General features: G+C 49.3%; 1 protein-coding gene across 5 annotated transcripts in view; it reads right to left on the bottom strand.

Moving 5' to 3' along the window:
- The window catches only part of LOC137436963 (mitogen-activated protein kinase kinase kinase 20), a 145,324-nt gene that overhangs the window by 55,242 nt on the left and 71,135 nt on the right, over positions 1–18,947 (bottom strand). For all 5 annotated transcript variants that reach the window (XM_078786570.1, XM_068131217.2, XM_068131226.2 and 2 more), the window contains 2 exons: positions 18,560–18,634; positions 18,363–18,469 (listed from right to left, as the gene is read on the bottom strand). In XM_078786570.1, the coding sequence (XP_078642696.1) occupies positions 18,363–18,469; positions 18,560–18,634 (182 nt within the window). The remainder of the gene's footprint in view (positions 1–18,362; positions 18,470–18,559; positions 18,635–18,947) is intronic.

Genomic DNA, 18,947 nt, shown 5'->3' with positions numbered 1-18,947 from the left:
CCACGATTGTAGCGTCGCGAGAACGCGCTGTTGGCTATGATTGTAGCATCGCGAGAACGCACTGTTGGCCACGATTGTAGCGTCGCGAGAATGCGCTGTTCGCCATGATTGTAGCGTCGCGAGAACGCGCTGTTGGCCACGATTGTAGCGTCGCGAGAACGCACTGTTGGCCACGATTGTAGCGTCGCGAGAATGCGCTGTTGGCCACAATTGTAGCGTCGCGAGAACGCGCTGTTGGCTATGATTGTCGCATCGCGAGAACGCACTGTTGGCCACGATTGTAGCGTCACGAGAATGCGCTGTTGGCCACAATTGTAGCGTCGCGAGAACGCGCTGTTGGCCACGATTGTAGCGTCACGAGAACGCACTGTTGGCGACGACAGTAGCCTTGCTAGAACGTGCTGTTGGCTACGATTGTAGCCTTGCTAGAACGCGCTGTTGGCTACAATTGTAGCGTCGCGAGAACGCGCTGTTGGCCACGATTGTAGCGTCACGAGAACGCGCTGTTGGCCATGATTGTAGCGTCGCGAGAAGGAGCTGTTGGCCACGATTGTAGCCTTGCGAGAACGCGCTCTTGGCCACGATTGTAGCCTTGCGAGAACGCGCTGTTGGCCACGATTGTAGCCTTGCGAGAACGCGCTGTTGGCCACGATTGTGGCGTCGCGAGAAGGAGCTGTTGGCCATGATTGTAGCCTCACGAGAAGGAGCTGTTGGCGAAGATTGTAGCCTTGCAAGAACTCGCTGTTGGCCATGATTGTAGCCTCACGAGAAGGAGCTGTTGGGTACGATTGTAGCCTTGCAAGAACTCGATGTTGGCCATGATTGTAGCCTCACGAGAAGGAGCTGTTGGCTACGATTGTAGCCTTGCAAGAACTCGCTGTTGGCCACGATTGTAGCCTCGTGAGAAGGAGCTGTTGGCCACGATTGTGTCCTCACAAGAAAATGCTGTTGGCCACGATTGTAGCGTCGCGAGAATGCATTGTTGGGCACGATTGTAGCCTCGCGAGAAGGTGCTGTTGGCCACAATTGTAGCCTTGCGAGAAGGCGCTGTTGGCCACAATTGTAGCCTCGCGAGAGGGAGCTGTTGGCCACGACTGTAACCTTGTGAGAAGGAGCTGTTGGCCACGAGTGTAGCCTGGCGAGAAGGAGCTGTTGGCCACGACTGTAGCCTGGCAAGAAGGAGCTGTTGGCCACGATTGTAGCGTCGCGAGAACGCGCTGTTGGCGCGAGAGGAGCTGCTGCATTAAATGTGTAACGATTTTTTGTATTTGACTCCCGATTCATGTCCTCGGGGGGTGGGTCAAAACAGGGAAAAAAATTTAACTAAAAATTTGTTATTGGATTATTCCTGGTGGAACTTTTTGCCATCTTCCAATTCTGCTTTAGGTGGGAAGCATGGGGATTTGTGATGGAGCGCCATCCACTTCACTCCAGTTTTTGTTATGTCTGGGTTGTGAATCTAATAAAGCAGTCGTCACTCAAAGTATTGAGTATATCCATTGTAGACATGATCCTTCTTGTGAAAATGAACACACCATCGAACCCCGCTGTTCGCGGGGATACGTTCCTAGAAAATGCCGCAAATTGCAAAAGGCGGGGCATTGTTTCAATGGAAAAAGGGGGGATAGGTTCCCGAGTAGCGAAAATCCGCAAATAGAGAGGAACAAACTGCAAATGGCGAGGCAAAATCCACGAATGATGAGGCAAAACTGGCCTCCAAAGCCAGTCGCCGACTGGGCATCCTCCATCGTGCGAAGTCCTTCATTGACACACCTGAGCTCCTCACCACATAGAAGGCTTTCATCCACAGCTCAATGGCATACTGTTCCCCCCTCTGGGCCGGTGCTCCTGCCTCACACCTCGCTCGGCTTCACCCTGTTGAAACCAAAGCTTTCAGAATCATTGGAATCTCCCGCAATAAAGCTAACTCCGAGGGCCTTTCACTCAATCAGCGCAGGCAGGTTGGTGGTCTTTCTGTCTTCTACCGACTCCTCTCCAGCCTTGCTTCCCCAGCTCTCTCTGTGCTCAGTCCCCCAAATATTCCTACAGGTCACACAATATCTGCCAGTAACCATTTATGGTTAAACTGTCAAAATCAAGACTCTCTGCTCACATACACTCTTTCATTCCTCTTTTCTCCCACCTCTGGAACAAACTCACTCACTCTATTCAATCCCACTCCTCCCTCCAGGTCTTTAAAACAGCTGTTCACCACCATCTTCCCCCATCCAAAACCTTGATCTTTTCTACCCCCGCTAATTCACCCCAGATACACTTTTTTGAAATTCCAACTTCTTTCCTGGAAGTCCTTGCAGTGTCCATATGTTTTATACCTCTCCCACCTTTTCCCAAGCCCTCTCCCTCCCACATTTCTCTCGATGTCCCTGCTCTCAAATGTTGTGTTTGTGTCCTTCCCCCTCTCTCCCCATCTTGTCTACCGCCCCCCATATTTTGTGTTTTATGTGTCAGTTTGACTTTTTGTGTGATTAATGTTCGCTCTTTCACGAGCCTCGATCTTGTATACAAAAAAAAAAAAAAAATCCGCGAATGGTGAGGCAAATCTCGAGAATATCAACGATAACCCGCGAATGTCAATGAAAGTCCCGGAAATGGCGAGACAATACCCGCGAATGTCGGCGATAATTCCGCAAATAGCGAGGCATATCCCGCGAATGTCGATGTAAATCCCGCGAATGTATGCCATGCCATTGTTTCAGTGGGGGAAAGGGGGATAGGTTATAGGTTCCCAGCGGTTCCTGATTCATAGAGGAAATTTTTTAAAGTTTTCAATGTTTTTGACCGCAAATGCACCTGATTACAGTTTTATATAAAAAAATGTGTACAAATACAAAATAACAACACGAGGTACCATTTCCAATTTATTGAAGGAATGCACTTACAGTTTATTAAAAGTGTTTAACCATAACGTACCCCCGTGAAACAAAAAAATAACAACACCATCAACTTCGCGGCTCGTATAAGATGTTTTTTTGCATATGACCAGCTGCTTTATGCATGGCTGTTGAAAGATGGGTTTTATAAATGTGTCAAGCTAGTGGCTCGTGAATTTTTTTTTTTGCACCCCTGAAAAACCGAGAATTCACAGAACACAACCACGAATAGGGGAAAAAACGCGATTTCGCAGAACACGGCCGTGAATAGAAACAAAACCGCGAATTCATGGGACACTTTTCCGCGAATAGAGAAGCAGGTCGCATTTTATCGACCACGAATACGCGGAACCCTCGAATAGCGGTACTGCGAATATCAGCGTCCGAATGTATCCAAGTTTGCCTCCAAAACTATAGGCAACCACTGTTGTGCAAAGTATTTCCTTGGCACAACTGAACTTTTATCTACCTAAAAGGTCTTCATCCACAGCTTCATGAAGTACTACTCTCCCTTTTGGGCTGGCACCTTTGCCTCACACCTTGCTCAGCTTTACGTCATAGCAACCAAAGCCCTCAAGATCACTGGAATCTCCCACAATGAAGCTGGGTCTCTGTGCTTATCACTTTCACATTGCAGACAGGTTAATGGCCACTCTATCTTCCACTGCCTCCTTTCTGGTCTTGCATGCTCTGCCAGGCTTTTCCTCCCCCTACCCCCCCCCCCCCCACAACGTTTTTGCAAGATGCACGTGGTGTGTCAGTAACCCCCTCTTGGTAAAATTTACAGAATCCTAACTCACTTTTCACCTCCACTGCTTTGTCCTCTTTTTCCCACCTGTGGAACCAGCTTTTTCAGGCTCTTCAATCTCGCTCTTCCTTCCATGGCTTCAAGACAGCTACGGTCATGTGAAAAAGTAAGTACACCCCATGTAAAGTTTTGACTTTTTCAACATATTTCAACATACAGCTATTTGATCTTCTTTCAACAATATTGAGAGATAAAGGTGACACAATATAACAAATATCATGAAACATTTACATTTTGTAGTCCATTGTATAATTTAAATAAACATAAATGCAAATTTCGCATGTGGAAAAAGTAAGTACACCCTTGGCTCCAATAGGTGGTATTGCCCCTTTGGCAGAAACAACCTGAAGTAGGCATTTCTTATAACTGTCCACCAGTCTCTGACATCGACTGGGAGAAATTTTTGCCCCCTCCTCCATGCAGAATTCTTTCAGCTGTGCGATGTTTGAGGGGTTTCTTGCATGCATAGCTCGTTTCAAATCCCCCCACAACATCTCGATGGGATTTAGATCCGGGCTTTGACTTGGCCATTCCAGAACCCTCCATTTCTTTCTTTTCAGCCATTCCTTGGTGGATTTACTGGTATGTTTAGGGTCATTGTCATGTTGCAAGGTCCACCTTCGGTTGAGCTTCAACTTTCTGACAGCTGGCCTCACATTAGCCTCAAGCACCCTCTGGTACAATGAAGAATTCATAGTGGATTCTATAATAGTGAGCTGCCCAGGCCCTGATGCAGCAAAGCTGCCCCAAACCATAATATTTCCACCACCATGCTTTACAGTTGGTATCAGTTTCTTATGGTCAAATGCTGTCTTTGGTTTTCGCCAAACATGTCTTCTGATACTGTGGCCAAATAGCTCTACCTTTGACTCATCTGTCCAGAGCACATTGTTCCAGAAGTGCTGGTCTTTGCCAAGGTGTTCATTGGCAAACTTTAGTCTTGCCCTGATGTTCTTTCTGGCCACAAAGGTTTCCTCCTGGCACACCTCCCATGTCGATCAAATTTGTGCAGCCTCTTTCTAATGGTAGACTCGTGCACTTTGACATCAACAGTGGCAAGAGCTACCTGTAGGTCCCGTGATGACATTCTGGCATTCTTAGAGACTTCTTTCAGCATCTTGCGGTCTGCTTTCGGGCTGAACTTGCTGGGGCGGCCTGGCCTGAACAAGTTGGCAGTTGTTTGGAATCTTCTCCACTTGTAGATGATCTTCCGGACAGTCGAATGATTGATTTCAAATTGTTTGGAGATCTTTTTAAATCCCTTCCCAGACTCGTAGGCATCTTTCACCTTCTTTCTGAAGGCCTCAGAGAGCTCTTTTGATCTAGGCATGGTGACGCCGCACACCAACAACAAAGAGCAAGCCAAACGAAATGTCTGAGGTTTAAATAAGACAGGTTCCTCCAAGATCTTCTGTAACGATGTTCTAATCATTTGCACCTGAGCTGGTGCACCTGATTCTAATTTTAGGTATTTGAAGTAGTGATAAATGTAGGTGTGTACTTACTTTTTCCACATGCGAAATTTGCATTTATGTTTATTTAAATTATACAATGGACTACAAAATGTAAATGTTTCATGATATTTGTTATATTATATCACCTTTATCTGTCAATATTGTTGAAATGACGATCAAATAGCTGTATGTTGAAATATGTTGAAAAAGTCAAAACTTTACATTGGGTGTACTTACTTTTTCACGTGACTGTAGCTGTTCTTGACCATCTCTCGTCATTCCCCATCCACAACCGTGATATTTTCTACCCCGGTAAACCCTCCTCTTTACGGTTTTCCAGTTTTCCCTTCCTCTGATTTGCAGCTGAGAGTTGGGATTTTTACAGAAGGATCGTCGCATGCCTCCTCGAAAATCAATATCCTGGAAAAAGGCTCAATAAATACCCCAGCCATAATACGATTATATGAACTTTTACGTTTATAAGCACCTTTAAATATATCCACAGGTTTAACCATTAAAGTATTTGAAGTCAAAGAATTCCTACTCGTCATTAAAATTTTACTTATTAGCTTGAATGTACCTGGTTCTGTAATATATTGAAAGCGAAAGCTTTGTTTACACAGACAAACTGTTGTAGCTTATCCAAGTAACCATTCTAACCCCCAATCTAATTTTGATCTTGCCAGAATGTTTTGGCGTTCACATGAAAATGGTTAGTATGGGGTTAAGTGCAGATAGCGAATGAGTTTCTGTCATGAGACGGGGTGGCGATAGATCACTTGATTAGTTGCGGAGGAGGGAATTGCGGAAGAGAGTGTCTTCAGATAGTGAGTTACATTTGTCCAGATGCTTGTGCCATGTTCACACAGACTTGATGCATATGACTAGTCCTGGACTTTTTAATTCCTCCAATGTTCTGACATACTAACTTGCATTCACACTAACCTCCACTCCAAAAACATCTGACTTATTCCATACTAACCCTTGTGTGTGAACACAGATTACAGTTTTTCTATTGCTCATGCACATTTGATGAAACATTTAGCATGTTTTTCAAAACTCTTAACACACCATATAATACTATGACTCAAACATCCAAGTTTTACAAAACTCGTAATACAGTTTCATTAGTTTACATCAAAAAATGAAATTTTAAGTCTCCTTTTCAATTTATAAAATTACAATCCTTAAGTTAAAAGCACATTTCACATCTTATTGTTCTTTCAGCAAAACTCCTAATTTTGTATTTCTTTTAGAAACGCACACTGCTCATTATTGATAATTGCTTTATCTGTGTGTAAACAAGGTGATAATAAACTAATAATCATCTCAGCACTCTTTTGAAGTCTGATTGTGCAAAACAACAGCAGTGTGTGAAAACATGGAGCAGGTAATTCAACAGAGAGGACGTTGTGGCCGTGGTTGTGGTTGTGTGGTGTGTTTGGGGTGGTGCTTGCCGTTTTATCATAACATTATATGATGATGATAACATGGTGATAACATGATATGATGGTACCATAACATATTGTTGCGGTGGTTCAAAAATCCCCACTCCTTGACAACAATTTTGTTGCGTGATTCCCATCGGTTAATACCGGACAATCACGAATACCTTCAAGGTGCACACGTCAAGGTGTACACGTGACCGAAGACGGCAGTCGAAATTCTCGCTTTCACACACCTTAAGGGCCTATCTCATTGGCTTGGAGACTAGGTGGCGACCTGGTGGCGACTCGAGTCTCCGCTGGTTGCGGAGACATCTCCGCGACGTCTCCTGGAGACTAGCCGGGTCTCCGGGAACTCGCGGGAAATTCAAACATGTTCGATTTTTTTGGACGTCACGGAGACTAATTTTGTCCGCGACTGGGGAGACGTCTCCGCGACCTGCTGGAGACCAAGGAGACTGAGGAGACGTTGCGGCGATGATGCGGCGACGTCTCCGCGACGCTGCTTGGCACTGCTTGACCCACTTTAGAGACCACGTGACTGAGTGCTGGCATCATCGAGACGAGACGCGTGCTGGCATCATCGAGACGCCTTCACTCCTGGTCCAAGTCAGGTACAGGATCCGGTCAAGGTCTTCATCATTTGGTACTTGTTCCTGCTACTGCTGCTGCTCCTTGTACTGCCTTGGAAGAGGCCCCACCATCTTGTCTTGCCAGGGGACAGCTCCAACTCCAGAGTAGTACTGTCCTTCCACCATGCCACCCAAGGGCAGTGGGGGCCGGAAGGGCAAGAAGAAGGAGGATGAAGCAGTTGTAGCAGCTTCAGCGCAGTTTGTGGATGCTGAGGCAGCAGTTAATGCTAGAGAAGATGAGGAACATGGTTCCAGCGGCGATCCGACTAGAAAACAATATGATTGGAAAGAGGGGCATCAAGAGGCAATGGCTGACTTCTGGGAGGATCATCCGGAATTTTACGATAAATCGTATGCAAGATACAAAGATAACCAATACAAGAAAGCAGCGGTTGAAACCTTCCTAGTTGATGTGCAGAACATCTTCGAGGAGATCAAGAAGCCCCTACCTACATGTGAGTGTATATTTAAATTGCATTGAATTTATATTTAATTGCATTAAAATAAATACATGCAAAAATATGTAAAAAATGTAGCCAAAGGAGTAGTGATGAATATCATTGCCCTGGCGTAGACGTCGCCCTGGCGTCGCCTTGGTGAGAGCGCAAGCCATTTTTTGGTCTCCCGAGTTGCCCGATTTTCCGCGACTGATCAGTCGCGGCAGTCGCGGCCATGTCTCCGCCAATGAGATAGGCCCTTTATGGGTGCCGATCGGATTTGCACGGTGTGGAAAGCGGCGTTATCTCACGAGATTTATGGACCTGAATCTAGCCAAATTCGGAAGCGGCGTTATCTCACGAGATTTATGGACCTGAATCTAGCCAAATTCGGTCTCGGATGATGCTAGGCCAATGGAGAAAGGACGTACCGAACAGGTTGGAAAGTAACCAAATGCACAGCCTTTTATTTTGAAGGCACAGAGAAACAGAGACGAAGATTCAGCTTATCAACTCTTACTTAATAATAACCCCGACTTGGCGCCTTCACACTCACACAGGGGAAAAGACACTGGTTATTGGCGTACCAATGTACGTGCTGGAATTGCCTCGCTGGTGACCACGTGGTCTGGTGTGCGCGGCTCGCAGTTCAATACCCGATCCGGACATGCAGCCTGGATGAGGTAAGGTCCGAAAGATGAACCACCGCCTCGAAGTTGGCATGGACGAACTTCAGCACAGGTAGATGAACTTCAGTGCAGGTAGATGAACTTCAGCGAAGGTTGGACAAGCTTGCAAGTCAGCCGGATGGCGCAAGAGAACGGCGCAGAAGCAAAGGGTGTTGACCAAGAACACAAAGGCCAAACATGTGTCATGGGTGATACGAAAAAGCAAGCAAGGTCTCGTCGTGGGCGCGGCGAAAAAGGCAAGAGCTCATGTGTGTCCTCAATGAAGTCCCAAAAAGCAAGAGAGATGTCGTCCTGTGCGCTGCGAAATCCAAGAGCAAAGAGCACTATCGTCGGCTAGGCAGAGTCCAAGAGGGGTGTTGTCCACGTGGCGAAATCCAAAGCAAGAGGATGATAATGCGCTGGACGGGGGTTTTTATCAAACCCGCCCACACCCTTCAAAATGTTCCACAGCCTCCTATTGGCTGAGGTTGGTGACGTGCCGGGACTTGTTCCCGCCTCCTCATTGGTCACGTGGGCTTCGCTTTTGGCCACGCCTTCCTGCTCATTAGTAATGGCTTCTCCCAGCCACACGAAGGCTTGACATCCTGCTTAACTTCAACGCATGTTGGTCTTGATTACTACACAATGGGAAAAGGCTAATCTTTACATTCAATAAGACATATCTAACTACTGCAGGCTACATGTTGTCGTGCAATTTAACTATAGGGGGTTTGCCTTTATGGCACAACCACAACAATATGATAATAACATGATGAAAACATGATACCATGGTGATAACATTATATGATGATGACATGATATGATGATAATAATGATAACGTGATGGTAACATGATAACATGATGATAATGGTGATGATAGCATGACATGATAATACTAATGATGTTAACATGGTGATAACATATGATCCCATAACATATAATAGCATGATGATAACATGTGATGATAACATGATGACAACATGATAGCATGGTGATAACATGATGAAAACATGATATGATGATAACATGATATGATGGTAACATGATATGATGATAATAATGATAATGTGATGATAACATGCTGATAATGATGATGATAGCATGATATGATGATACTAATAATGACAACATGATGATAACATGGTGACAACATGATATGATCCCATAACATATGATAATAGCATGATGATAACATGTGATGATAACATGTGATTATAACATGATGACAACATGATAACATGGTGATAACATATGGTAATACCATAACATTATATGATGATGACATGATGAAAACATGATATTGAAGGAGCTGCGCTCCAACGTGAGTCGAAAGAATTGACGCGACCAAAGACGGAATTCGTCCGAGTTGCTTTATTGAAACAAAACAGCTCAGGTATTCTGACAAGCCCGTTTATCGGGCAGCAATATATATACACATTTATGCCGGGGCGTTTGCCCGGGAAAACCGAGACCGGGCATGCCCGGGCGTCCTGGACGCGGCCTGGCAAGTCGAGGCTGGGCGTGCCCGAGCGCTCTGGGCGAGCCCTGGAAAGGCGAGAGCGGGCATGCCCGGACGCTCTGGGCGAGCCCTGGAAAGGCGAGTCTGGACATGCCCGGGCGTCCTGGACGCGGCCTGGCAAGTCGAGGCTCGGCATGCCCAGGCGCTCTGTGCGAGCCCTGGAAAGGCGAGAGCGGGCACGCCCGGGAAAGACGAGACCGGGCGTGCCCGGGAGGTTCGGGCGTGCCCGGGAACAGCGAGTCCGGGCATGCCCAGTAGAGGCGCGTCTGAGCCCGTCCGGATGAGCCCGGCATGGCGATCGCGCCCTGGCCGCGTCCTGGCAGGTGCAAGGCGATTGTGTACATTCAGCGGGAACCGCTACACATGCCCCTCCAGAATCGACCTGCACCGGCAGGGTCAATTTAAGGGGGGTCCGGATGACCCGGCCGAAGCGACCCCTGGAGGGTCGTGGGGGGGGGGGGGGGTCCGATCCGGTGGTGGGTGGTCGAGCGGGGGGAACTGTAGACGGGGGGCGGCCTCGCCGCGGAGGAAGGGCCAACCGTGGTGGTCGGTCGACGTCCACGTGCGCCAGTTTGAGGCGGTCCACAGAGATCCGGTCCGACCGGCCGCCGACGTCGACGACGAAGGACTTGTCGCCCCGTCGCAGGACCCGGAAGGGCCCGTCGTATGGCGGCCGGAGTGGCCCCCGGTGTGCGTCATGACGCACAAAGACGTACTCTGCTGTGCGAAGCGCCGGGGGGACGTAGGACTGGGGGCCACCGTGGCGGGACATTGGCACGGGGGCAAATCGTCGGGCGGCCTCCTTGAGGTCCGAGCACTGGTGTGCGGCAGACCAGGGACTGGTAGCGTCGGGCACGAACTCGCCCGGGACGCGGAGCGGCTGGCCATAGACGAGCTCGGCGGCGGACGCCCGGAGGTCCTCCTTGGGGGCCGTGCGGAGGCCCAAAAGGACCCACGGCAGCCGGTCGGTCCAAACGTCGTCCTGAAGGCCGGCCATGAGTGCGGCCTTCATGGAGTGGTGAAACCGCTCGCACAACCCGTTGGCTTGGGGGTGGTAGGCCGTGGTGCGGTGCAGCGTGACCCCCAACGAGTGGGCGACCGCGCCCCAAAGTTCGGACGTGAACTGTGGGCCGCGGTCGGACGAGATGTCCGCCGGTGCGCCAAAGCACGCGACCCAGGTGGCGATGAACGCCTGCGCCACGTCGGCGGTGGTGGTGGAGGTGAGGGGCACGGCCTCCGGCCACCTGGTGGTCCTGTCCACCATGGTGAGCAGGTGGGTGAACCCCCGCGATGGGGGCAGGGGACCCACCAGGTCCACGTGGACGTGGTCGAAACGCCGTGCAGGCACGGTGAAAGGTGCTAGCGGGGCCTGGGTGTGGCGGTGGACCTTGGCCCGCTGGCAGGCCGTGCAGGCGTTGGCCCAGTCGCGGACGTTCCATTGAAGGCCGTGCCAGACGAAACGCGCCGACACCAGCTCCTGAGAAGCTTTCCGGCCCGGGTGAGAAAGGCCGTGGATGGAGTCGAAGATGCGGCGCTGCCAGGAAACGGGCACGATGGGGCGAGGCTGGCCCTGGGAGACGTCGCAGAGCAGGACGGTGCCCGCGAAGGGGATGTCGGCCAGGCGGAGGCCCGTGTCCGCCGCCCGGAGGGCCTGCACCGAGGTGTCGGTGGTCTGGTCGGCCGCCATGAGCGCGAAGTCCACGCCGAGGTGGACCGCGTTCGCGCTGGCCCGAGAAAGACAGTCGGCCACGGCGTTGTCTTTGCCGGCGACGTGCCGGATGTCCGTGGTGAATTCCGACACGGCGGAGAGGTGGCGCTGCTGGCGGGCCGACCACGGCTCCGTGACTTTGGCCATTGCGTAGACCAACGGCTTGTGGTCGACGAAAGCCGTGAACGGGCGGCCCTCCAGGAGGTATCGGAAATGGCGAACGGCCAGGAATAGACCGAACAGCTCGCGGTCGAACGTGCTGTATTTTAACTCGTTCGGCTGGAGCTGCCGGCTGAAAAAAGCGAGTGGCTGCCAAACCCCGTCCACCCATTGTTCATGGACGGCGCCCACCGCGTAGTTGGAGGCGTCCATAGTGAGGGCGATGGGCGCGTTGAGCACCGGGTGAGCCAGCAGCGTTGCGTCGGCGAGGGCCCGTTTTGCGCTCGCGAAGGCCGCGTCCATGGCCACGGACCAAACGATGTCATGGTTGGCCGGCTTGCCCCGGAGGGCCTCGTAAAGGGGCCGCATGAGCTGAGCAGCGCGGGGCACGAATCGGTGATAAAAATTCACCATGCCGAGGAACTCTTGTAGGGCCTTGATGGAACGGGGACGCGGGAATGTGGTGATGGCCTCGACCTTGGTCGGCAGCGGCACGGCCCCGGTCTTGGTGATGCGGTGGCCCAAAAAGTCAACGGTCGTCGTGCCGAAGTGGCATTTGGCCGGGTTGACAATTAAGCCGTGCAGGCTGAGGCGACCGAACAGTGTTCGGAGGTGGAGGAGGTGCTCGGCGCGGGACGTGCTGGCGACGAGGATGTCATCCAGATAGACGAAAAGAAATGGCAGGTCGCGCAGCATGCCGTCCATTAAGCGCTGGAACGCCTGGGCCGCGTTCTTGAGGCCAAACGGCATCCTCAAAAATTCGAACAGGCCGAACGGCATGATGACGGCCGTCTTCGGGACGTCGGCCGCCCGGACAGGTACCTGGTGGTATCCCCGTATCAGGTCAATTTTGGAAAATATGACCCGTCCCACCAAACCGGCGGAAAAGTCCTGGATGTGCGGGATCGGGTACCTGTCGGGGGTGGTAGCGTCGTTGAGGCGGCGGTAGTTGCCACACGGGCGCCATCCGCCCCCCGGCTGTGGCACGATGTGCAGTGGTGAGGCCCACGCGCTATTGGAGCGCCGCACGATGCCGAGGTGCTCCAACGCGTCGAACTCGGCCTTTGCCACGGCGAGCTTGGCCGGGTCGAGGCGGCGGGCCCTGGCGTAGACCGGTGGGCCCGTAGTGGGTATGTGGTGCTCGATCCCATGCCGCACTGCGACGGCCAAAAACGTCGGCCGCGTGAGGGCCGGGAATTCCGCGAGCAGGCGAGCGAACTCGTTCGCCGTCGGGAGGGCGCACGCCAGTTCGGTCGGCGCGGAGCTGCTCATCGTGCACGCCAGGGAGCTGAAGGTCTCGGCGTTGACAAGGCGACGACGTTTGACGTCGACCAGCAGCCTGTGCGCGCAGAGGAAGTCGGCGCCCAGCAAAGCCATGGGGACGCAGGCGGTCACAAAGGTCCACTGAAAGCGCTGGCTGCCGAAGCAGAGGGTGACGTCGCGCAGGCCGAAAATGCGTATGGCCGAGCCATTAGCAGCGACCAAAGAGGGGCCGCAAACGGCATCCCGCCTGTCCTGCTCGGAGGCGGGTATGACGCTCAGTTGGGCGCCGGTGTCACAAAGGAAACGCCGCCCGGATGCTTTGTCCCGAATAAAAAGCAAATTGCCCGAGTGGCCGGCGCAAATGGCTGGGAATGAACGCCGGCCCGGCCGTTTCCCGACTTGCCGAAAGTGCACGGGGGTCGGCACGTCCGAGCCTTGTGTCCGAACCTGGCATGGTAATAACACCACGCCTGGTCAGGTGGAGGCCCCGGCCTTCGTGTCGGAAGCGGTCGGCGCGGCGTGGCGGCCGCCAGTTGCACCGGCAGTTCGGCCTCCAACCGCGCAGGGCGCTCGGGCGTCGCCTCGGACGGCGGCAGGTTCCAGGTAGCCGCGCCGATGTGTTGGCCCGCCGAGGAGATCTTATCTGCTTCCCTGGCGAGGGCGCGGGGATCGGTGATCGACGTGCCAGCCAGGGCGAGGCGTACCGGGTGCGGCGGCTGGCGAAGGAACAGCTCGCGGAACAGAAAATCGGGAGAGTGCTCACCGAGCAACGAGAGCATATAGTCCATGCGCTCGGACGGGCGCGTGTCGCCGAGCTCGGGCAGGGCGAGCAGGCGCCGTGCGCGTGCCGCCGGTGAGAGGGCGAAAGCGTCGAGGAGGAGCGTCTTCAGCGCGTCATACTTGTCGGCAGCCGGCGGGTGCTCGAGGAGGCTCAGGGCGCGGGCCGCGGTGGCGGAACCGAGCGCTGCGACGACGTGGTGGAAGCGGGTGTCGTCCACGGTGATGCCTCGCAGGGCGAACTGGGAGTCCGCCTGGGCGAACCAAACAGCCGCGTGAGCCTCCCAGAAGGTAGGCAGTTTAAGAGTCACTGCCGTGTCCATGTCGGTAGGTCACCAGTGAAGGAGCTGCGCTCCAACGCGAGTCGAAAGAATTGACGCGACCAAAGACGGAATTCGTCCGAGTTGCTTTATTGAAACAAAACAGCTCAGGTATTCTGACAAGCCCGTTTATCGGGCAGCAATATATATACACATTTATGCCGGGGCATTTGCCCGGGAAAACCGAGACCGGGCATGCCTGGGTGTCAAGGGCGAGTCCTGGAAAGGCGAGTAGGGACATGCCCGGGCGTCCTGGACGCGGCCTGGCAAGTCGAGGCTGGGCGTGCCCGAGCGCTCTGGGCGAGCCCTGGAAAGGCGAGAGCGGGCATGCCCGGACGCTCTGGGCGAGCCCTGGAAAGGCGAGTCTGGACATGCCCGGGCGTCCTGGACGCGGCCTGGCAAGTCGAGGCTGGGCATGCCCGGGCGCTCTGGGCGAGCCCTGGAAAGGCGAGAGCGGGCATGCCCGGGAAAGACGAGACCGGGCGTGCCCGGGAGGTTCGGGCGTGCCCGGGAACAGCGAGTCCGGGCATGCCCAGGAGAGGCGCGTCTGGGCCCGTCCGGACGAGCCCGGCATGGCGATCGCGCCCTGGCCGCGTCCTGGCAGGTGCAAGGCAATTGTGTACATTCAGCGGGAACCGCTACAATATGATGATAACATGATATGACGGTAACATGAGGATAACATGATATCATAACACCGCTGATGATATCAATTGATGGGCACGTTCAGGGTCGAGGCGGAGGCAGGGCTCAAGAACATGCAGTTAGACATAGGCTGTCTGCTGTTTCCATTGAAATAAGGGCAACAATAGTTGACCACATCATAAACAGAGGTTTGACCATGAGATAAGCGACCATGAGATAAGCGACAATGAGATAAGCGGGGTTGTTGGTTCACCCAAATCTACAAAGGTCCATATGGCAAACATCATCCGAGTACTCCACACAGACAACCGCATTTTCTTCCTATTTCTGCTTCGAAGTGCAACTACGAAAAACTTCTTTTGCGATTATAGTACAAGTTTTTTGACAGAAGGATATACAGTTTGTTTTAATTATTTAATAGTGATGATATTACTTCATCTTGTTTTGATTATTAAATGAATGAGATTTTGCCGTTTCATTAAAAGTTTTTGCTTTGATGCAAGTTTGTGTTCTTTTGAAAGACGTCTCAATAAAACTGGACATACATTTTGGAGTTTCACATGTCTAACTAGCTTTTGTAAATAGAGTTAGTGCTTTTGAGTTTTGTGTTAACAGTTTTGTAAACTGCACCAATAGTTTGAAAGAATGTGCGTAAGCAATAGAAAAAAACTGCACGAGTCGATTAGCCCGGTTATTATAGTTCTCCATGAAAAGCCAGGTCTTGGAAGCTGATGGAAAGACAGCTCACTTGGCAGCGAACTCACATATGAACTCTTTGGTCATTTATTTGTTCCACTGCAAAATTTGTTCTGACAAAAAACAGCCAATGCCAAAAACAGCCAATGCCAAAAACAGGCAATCCTCAGAAAATGGTGTCATTCATATAGGGATGTCCAGCTTGACTGTCCCATCTGCATTTAGGATTTAGATGTTTAAGATCCATGGTGTCTCCCAAAAAGAGTTGGCGAGTATGTGTGTGGCAGCATCCTTCTCTGTCAAGTAACTAACTGCGATACGCATCTTAATGTCCTTGTATATGAATCTTTGAAGCAATTAATTTCCTCGACAGCCAATGTGCAATTTCACAGCTACAGCTGTCAGCTTATAATAACTATCCGTTCACCTTTTACCCATCACCATGGAGCTTGACGGTTAATGGGTGATAATGGTGGTGGATGACTGTACTATTCTTGAAAGCATTACAGTGGGGTTTGGTAAACGTTTACCCAGGGAAAACGGGAAGTCCTACTCTTGTTGAAAAGTGTCTTACTCTTGAAAAATCCAGAAAGGAGGGAAGCAAACCAAAAACACTCTCTCATTCATTCATCCCTGCATAATCCAGTAGCAAGAATAGCAGGAAGGTGATGGCCAGTTGGGTGTATTTCCGGAACATCGACAGAATAACCTTCTGACCGTATTACCTGCTCTTTAGTTGTCTCCCTTAGCTTGTGTCTCAAAGACAAGTCAGGAGGTACAAACATAGACTTGGAAATTGAATGGAGTGAAAGGCATAGATCTATTTTTTTCAAGGTAACTGAAGACTTGTAAACACTTAATAAAACGTTACATTCTTGAAAATAAGGGGGTTATGTTCTTGAAATCCCCGTGAATAGCAAATCCACAAAACTTAGGGGGGTAATGAGGAAAATAGGGTTCGGGACTTCATTTTTAAAATTTGTCCAAAATGTGGCCTTAATTAATATGGTTTGTGCATTGTTTTTGTGCTATTTATTTTCATGAATAAAATAGTTATTATTACTTGCAAAATAGAAGATTTTTCAAGTATATTGGTCTGTTGCGTCTGTGGTTCTGTCTGTCTGTCTGTTTGTTTGTTTGTCACCGGCCTACAGGTCACAATTTTCAACCGATCTTCACGAAACTTCACCAAATGGTAGAGTTGGTCAAAAGCAAGAAGCCTATTGTTTTTGTGGTCAAAAGATGAAAAGGTCAACATAGGCCAAAGGTCATCAACTTTGCTAAATTTCTAAAATCCTCAATTTTCATCCGATTGACATGAAATTTGAAGAGGACTTGCATATCTGGTCATTGAATTCAACCACCAAATATTTTTGAGGTCAACATAGGCCAAAAGGTCAACATAGGCCAAAAGGTCAACATAGGCCGAATTTCTAAAATCCTCAATTTTCATCCAATTGACTTGAAATTTGAAGAGGACTTGCATATCTGGTCACTGAATTCAACCACCAAGTATATTTGAGGTCAACATAGGCCAAAAGGTCAACATAGGCCACATTTCTAAAATCTTCAATTTTCATCCAATTGACTTGAAATTTGAAGAAGACTTGCATATCTGGTCACTGAATTCAACCACAAATTATATTTTAGGTAAACATAGGCCAAAAGGTCAACATAGGCCAAGTTTTTAAAATCCTCAATTTTCATCCGATTGACTTAAAAATTGAACAGCATTTGCACATTGAGTCACTAAATAGGGAAACTATTTTTGAGGTCAAAAGGTCAAAGGTCAACTCAAGGTCAACCTTCCAAAATCATCATTTTTCATCTGAAAAATCGTCACTTTTCTTCCTATTGACCCGAGCTTTGATCAAGATTGTCAATTTTAATCTTGATGAAATGGACAATTTGCTGTATCAATGGAATTTTTTTTTCTTCGGGGTGGGGGGCGGATTTTGCAAGTATCGTGCTCCGCATGACGTCTTTTTGTTTGTTTGTCCGCACAGAATAAATATGATTTTCTCTGCAACCGTTGGTCCGATTGACAGGAAATTTTCACCATAGGTGCAACTCCACCTGTATAATTTTTTTTAATGATAATTATGACGTCACGTGGTTCACATCACGTGGTTCGGTCGCCATCTTGGAAAAACCGAAAAAAATTGCACCTACATATCTCTGAAAGCGCTGAATAGAAAAAATTGAGACGTGGCTCATTGTAAAGAACTCTCCATGTGGAATAACATCTGTGAATGATGATGTCATAGATGCCTCCATTATGACATCATAATTTGACAAGTACAAAACGTCATCCAATCAAGATGAAATTTCTTGAGCATAATCTAAGAATAAATTTGTTTAGAAAAAAATAATGACGTCATCAGTCACGTGGTTCGGCCGCCATATTTGTTTTAACACAAAGGCCTTAAAAAACACTGAAAATACATCCTGGCGAGGGTTTGCAATCTCTGATTGCTCTTTTTCTTGTTTTGAATTGTATTTGACTGTCAGGCAGACAAAGACAAATATTATCTCACTCCTCTCTGTGCATGTGAGATCAGGACGAATTCAGAGACAAAGTACAGTAAAACGACAGACTTGTCTTCCGATTCATGTTCTGATTCATATTCAACATATAACATTCAATTTAAATAAGCTGTTCCTCGATCATAAACTGATAAGACAGATGGATGTACGGACATAAAGTAATTGTTTAACCCCGTTTTTTGCTTCGCGTGAGTGGGGTAACTACTGCTAGAAGCAGACCTGCATATACATAGCAACAATGCATGCCAACAACACCCTGTGGCAAAATCACAAAGGCATGGTGATGATATTATAATCATATCATCACCATAGGTATACTTTATACAATATAGTATACTAACAAATATAATACAAACGTTGAACATACAATTTAACTTAAAGTATACTTTTACCTCCACTGATTTTTATTTTGGAGAAAGGTGTTGCATCGATGCTCCAGTTGACGGTCATGGCTCATAGCATCAAGGATGCGCAGGATTTGCCTACAATTAGGCCTTTTCTGTCAGATAAATGAGAACTTGAGACCTCCAATCGAAACAAATACCAAGAATACTTGCAATTTCATTAGTAAAATAAAAAAAGTCCTCACCTTGGGATTTCTTTCCCAGCATTGCATCATGAGGTCGAAGAACTGTTTTGGACACTCGCTGGGGATTGTTAGCCTCTAGGTTGGACATTGAAATAAAATGTCATTGAGTCTCTCAAAACATGCTTCAGGCTCTGTGCACATTTATTGTGTTCCTAAAACTTCATCAAGAGGATGCCCTCCATCGTGCAGCACACCATGTTTCCAGAAAAGAAGTTAAGCTGGCTGTTCTATCTGAAACTACTCGAATGTGAACTCTTTTATATATATATATATATATATGACTTTCTCGTTGTCCATGGGTAAATATTCCAATGTCCATGTACCTCAATGACTACAATGGTGGGAAAACTACACCAGTGGCTTAGGTGCACAGCAGTAATAATGAAAG

This window comes from Myxine glutinosa, chromosome 1 (assembly GCF_964187855.1).
Source record: "Myxine glutinosa chromosome 1, kmMyxGlut1.1, whole genome shotgun sequence".
NCBI classification, from domain to species: Eukaryota; Metazoa; Chordata; class Myxini; order Myxiniformes; family Myxinidae; genus Myxine; species Myxine glutinosa.
Note: the sequence above shows the minus strand (reverse complement) of the source record. Positions and strands in the feature narration are given on the sequence as shown.